Here is a 4,463-nt window from a genome sequence, read left to right as displayed (position 1 = left end):
GAAGGTGGGTGTGTTGGGGGGTGGGGTGGATATAAAAGGACAGTCCCATTCAGGAATGTCTAAGGAGTCGCCCCCAAGATCTTGTCTACCTTCTCTCTTAACGACTTCCGTAACCTCCCTCCCCCCATTCACTTGTCCCCAGAGTCCCCTCCTTGCGGGCAGGACTTCTCCAAACTAAGGCAATGTGAGAATCTAGAAGTATGTACGTGGATGGGAACGTTTAGCTCAAAACCCCAGAGTTTGTGGGATTCGAAGTTCCGGGGCCTGGGTCCTCACGTGGGCACATCTGGGATGGTGAACCTGTCAATAGACCCCTCTCCCGCGTCCAGCTCTGCTTCTGTGAGCCTCCAACCCAACCCAGGTGCGCCGGAGGGCGGTCGCGGCTGTGCGGCGCAAAGTCCTGCAGGGCCGCGAGGTGGCGCCATAGCTGCAGCAGCGCGTGCCGGCCCGGGCCGCTCCAGATAAGAGTGTGCGGAAAGCGCGGCGGGGCTGAGACGCGACCAGGACGCGGGGAGGACGGACCAGCAGGACAGACCGACCGGGGGCCCGGCGGGCGGAGGGCAGCGCAGCGCAGCCACGTCCCCCCCTGGATCCGCCGGCAGCCGGGCCCGGGGCTTCCGACATGCCCCCCAGGTGGGTCTTGAGGCTCGGGACCGGGAGGGACAGGGGACCCGGGCAGCCCGGTCCTTACGCACTGGCAGCCTCGGGCGCATCCTCCGGCGCGGGTGCCCCAACGCGGCTGACGTTCGGGACTCCGGGTGTCGCCCCTAGAGGACTCAGGAACGCCGGGCCGCTGCTCTGCGCCGGGTTCACGGCGGGGTCAGCGGCCCGGGGCCGACTCTGCCCGCACATGGGCTGGAGAGGCGAAGGGAAGGGAAGGGGAGCTGGCGGGCGGGGCTGGCAGGGGCGCTGCCCTGGCACAGCTCGGCGCCTGGCAGCGGGGCGGGTGGGGCGCCGGCTAGGAGCTGCCACAGCCACGGGGAGGGAAGCCGGGTCGGGTTGCGGCCGCAGGTAACGGGCCGCGAGGCCCTGCGGGCCAGGCGGGGAACAGGGTGGGCGGGCGAACGAGCGGGCAGGGGAACTCAGGGCCCGGCTCAGGCCCCAGGGCCGCCTGGCTGCCGAAAATTGGGGGCCGAGAGGAAAAGCTGGGAGTCGAGGGACTGGGGCTGGCGCGCTTCTCCCGGCCTGTCTGAAGTTGGGAAACTTTTCCCCAAGTTTGGGGCGGCGGAGTTCCCGTGGAGAAGGGGCCGAAGGGAGCTGGGGAGGGAGGCGCCGGGGCCCGCGAATGCAGAGCCGAGGCCGGGGCCGGGACGCGGGTGGGGCGCAGGCCCGGGTCAGGGCCGCAGCCGGCTGTGCGCCGTGCCCGCCCGGGGCGCTGCCCCCTCCCTCCCCTGGGAGCTGCGTGGCTCCCCCCTCCCCCCCACCTGCTTCCTGCCTCAGCCTCCTGCCCCGATATAACGCCCTCCCCGCGCCGGGGCCGGCCTTCGTGCTCTGCCCGCCACGGCAGCCTCTGCCTCCGCTCCCCGCGCCACGGCCGCGCCCCGGCCCCAACTGAGGGCCTGACAGCCCCCGGGCAGGGCGGCGCCACGGCGGGCACCGCGCTCCCCTCCACTGGATCACTTCCCCCAGCTGGGGCAACTTCTCCCGAGGCGGGAGGCGCTTTTTTACTCGGCTCCCTTATATCCCAATTGGGCAAACTTCTCGGCCCTGAATGACTTTTCCTGAAGCGGACATTTTCCTCAAATCCGGTAACTGTCTCCGAAGGGGTCACTTCCCCCAAACAGTTTTCTCCTAGGAAGTCCCCAGAACCCAGCCTGCGTGCCCGGTGGCCTCCGGGCCTGGGCGTGCAGGCCAGCCTGGCCTCCTCTCCAACAGCCGCTCTCCGACGCCTTCTTCTGGTCCAGGCCCGCGGCCCAGGCTTCCACACCAGGAGGCCGCCGGTCCTCTGCCGGTGCCCAGGCCGCAGTGCTCCATGCCCCTGCCTAGCTGAGGGGAAGGGGAAGGGGAAGTCGGGGGGGAGAAGCGCGCCCCTGGATCCAGGCGGCGAGGGCTCGGTGAGGCGCTGACCCGGCTGCTGTGTACCCCTGCAGGAGAGTGTGCTGGGCAGACGATGCTGGACACGATGGAGGCGCCGGGCCACTCGAGGCAGCTGCTGCTGCAGCTCAACAACCAGCGCACCAAGGGCTTCTTGTGCGACGTGATCATCGTGGTGCAGAACGCCCTCTTCCGCGCGCACAAGAACGTGCTGGCGGCCAGCAGCGCCTACCTCAAGTCCCTGGTGGTGCATGACAACCTGCTCAACCTGGACCATGACATGGTGAGCCCGGCGGTGTTCCGCCTGGTGCTGGACTTCATCTACACCGGCCGCCTGGCTGACGGCGCGGAGGCCGCGGCGGCGGCGGCCGTGGCCCCGGGGGCCGAGCCGAGCCTGGGCGCCGTGCTGGCCGCCGCCAGCTACCTGCAGATCCCCGACCTCGTGGCGCTGTGCAAGAAGCGCCTCAAGCGCCACGGCAAGTACTGCCACCTGCGGGGCGGCGGCGGCGGCGGCGGCGGCTATGCCCCCTACGGGAGGCCGGGCCGGGGCCTTCGGGCCGCCACGCCCGTCATCCAGGCCTGCTACTCGTCCCCCGCCGGGCCTCCGCCGCCGCCCACCGGCGAGTCGGCTTCGGGCCCCGAGGCCGCGGTGAACACGCACTGCGCGGAGCTGTACGCCTCGGGCCCCGGCCCGGCCTCCGCACTCTGCGCTCCGGAGCGCCGCTGCTCCCCGCTCTGCGGCCTGGACCTGTCCAAGAAAAGCCCGCCGGGCTCCGTGCCTCCTGAACGGCCGCCGGGCGAGCGCGAACTGCCCCCGCGCCCAGACAGCCCTCCCAGTGCCGGCCCCGCAGCCTACAAGGAGCCACCGCTCGCCCTGCCACCGCTGCCGCCGCTACCCTTCCAGAAGCTGGAGGAGGCCGTACCGCCTCCGGACCCGTTCCGTGGCGGCGGCGGCAGCCCGGGACCCGAGCCCCCGGGCCGCCCCGACGGGCCCAGCCTCCTCTACCGCTGGATGAAGCACGAACCAGGCCTGGGCAGTTACGGCGACGAGCTGGGCCGGGAGCGCGGCTCCCCCAGCGAGCGCTGCGAGGAGCGCGGCGGGGACCCGGCCGCCTCGCCCGGGGTACCCCCGCTAGGCCTGGTGCCGCCGCGCTACCAGGGCAGCCTGGACGGGCCGGGCGCGGGCGGCGACGGCGACGACTACAAGAGCAGCAGCGAAGAGACGGGCAGCAGTGAGGACCCCAGCCCGCCCGGCGGCCACCTCGAGGGCTACCCATGCCCGCACCTGGCTTATGGCGAGCCTGAGAGCTTCGGTGACAACCTGTACGTGTGCATCCCGTGCGGCAAGGGCTTCCCCAGCTCGGAGCAGCTGAATGCGCACGTGGAAGCTCACGTGGAGGAGGAGGAGGCGCTGTACGGCAGGGCCGAGGCGGCTGAGGTAGCTGCGGGGGCCGCCGGCTTGGGGCCGCCTTTTGGAGGCAGTGGGGACAAGGTCGCTGGAGCTCCGGGCAGCCTGGGCGAGCTGCTGCGGCCGTACCGCTGCGCGTCGTGCGACAAGAGCTACAAGGACCCGGCCACGCTGCGACAGCACGAGAAGACGCACTGGCTGACCCGGCCCTATCCGTGCACCATCTGCGGGAAGAAGTTCACGCAGCGCGGGACCATGACGCGCCACATGCGCAGCCACCTGGGCCTCAAGCCCTTCGCGTGCGACGCGTGCGGCATGCGCTTCACGCGCCAGTACCGCCTCACCGAGCACATGCGCATCCACTCGGGCGAGAAGCCCTACGAGTGCCAGGTGTGCGGCGGGAAGTTCGCACAGCAGCGCAACCTCATCAGCCACATGAAGATGCACGCCGTGGGTGGTGCGGCAGGCGCAGCCGGAGCGCTGGCGGGCCTAGGGGGGCTACCCGGCGTCCCCGGCCCCGATGGCAAGGGCAAGCTCGACTTCCCCGAGGGTGTCTTCGCTGTGGCCCGCCTCACGGCTGAACAGCTGAGCCTGAAGCAGCAGGACAAGGCGGCGGCGGCCGAGCTGCTGGCGCAGACCACGCACTTCCTGCACGACCCCAAGGTGGCGCTCGAGAGCCTCTACCCGCTGGCTAAGTTCACCGCGGAGCTGGGCCTCAGCCCGGACAAGGCGGCCGAGGTGCTGAGCCAGGGAGCGCACCTGGCCGCCGGACCCGACGGCCGGACCATCGACCGTTTTTCCCCCACCTAGAGCGCCTCTTGCCGGCCCGCCTCGTCGCCGCCGCGTGGCCCTGGCCCGTGCTCCCCAGGGAACAGCGGCGGCAGCCGCGAGCAGGCACACCGCGCCCGGACATCTGTAGTAGCAGCGGCAGCGTCGCCGCAGTGGCGGCGGCCCCACCTGGCCTCACTGCTTTGTGCCTTAGCCCGGGGGTGGGGTGGGGGTGAAACCCGGGGACGGGGGT

The 4,463-nt window shown here is 71.3% G+C and overlaps 1 protein-coding gene across 3 annotated transcripts; it reads left to right on the top strand.

Annotated features, from left to right (window-relative positions):
• Positions 1–266: 266 nt before the first annotated feature.
• Positions 267–4,448, top strand: HIC1 (HIC ZBTB transcriptional repressor 1). 3 transcript variants are annotated; one of them, XM_034640932.1, is made up of 2 exons: positions 267–633; positions 2,091–4,448. In XM_034640932.1, exon 2 carries the CDS (start codon positions 2,111–2,113, stop codon positions 4,250–4,252), a length of 2,142 nt encoding a protein of 713 aa, XP_034496823.1. In that variant the 5' UTR covers positions 267–633; positions 2,091–2,110; the 3' UTR covers positions 4,253–4,448. The 3 variants fall into 3 exon arrangements, with proteins under 3 accessions (XP_034496823.1, XP_034496822.1, XP_034496821.1); XM_034640931.1 differs by lacking the exon at positions 267–633 and adding an exon at positions 945–1,011; XM_034640930.1 differs by lacking the exon at positions 267–633 and adding an exon at positions 1,461–1,748.
• The last annotated feature ends 15 nt before the right edge of the window (positions 4,449–4,463 follow it).

The sequence above is a fragment of the Ailuropoda melanoleuca genome, chromosome 13, assembly GCF_002007445.2.
Source record: "Ailuropoda melanoleuca isolate Jingjing chromosome 13, ASM200744v2, whole genome shotgun sequence".
Taxonomy (NCBI): domain Eukaryota; kingdom Metazoa; phylum Chordata; class Mammalia; order Carnivora; family Ursidae; genus Ailuropoda; species Ailuropoda melanoleuca.
Note: the sequence above shows the minus strand (reverse complement) of the source record. Positions and strands in the feature narration are given on the sequence as shown.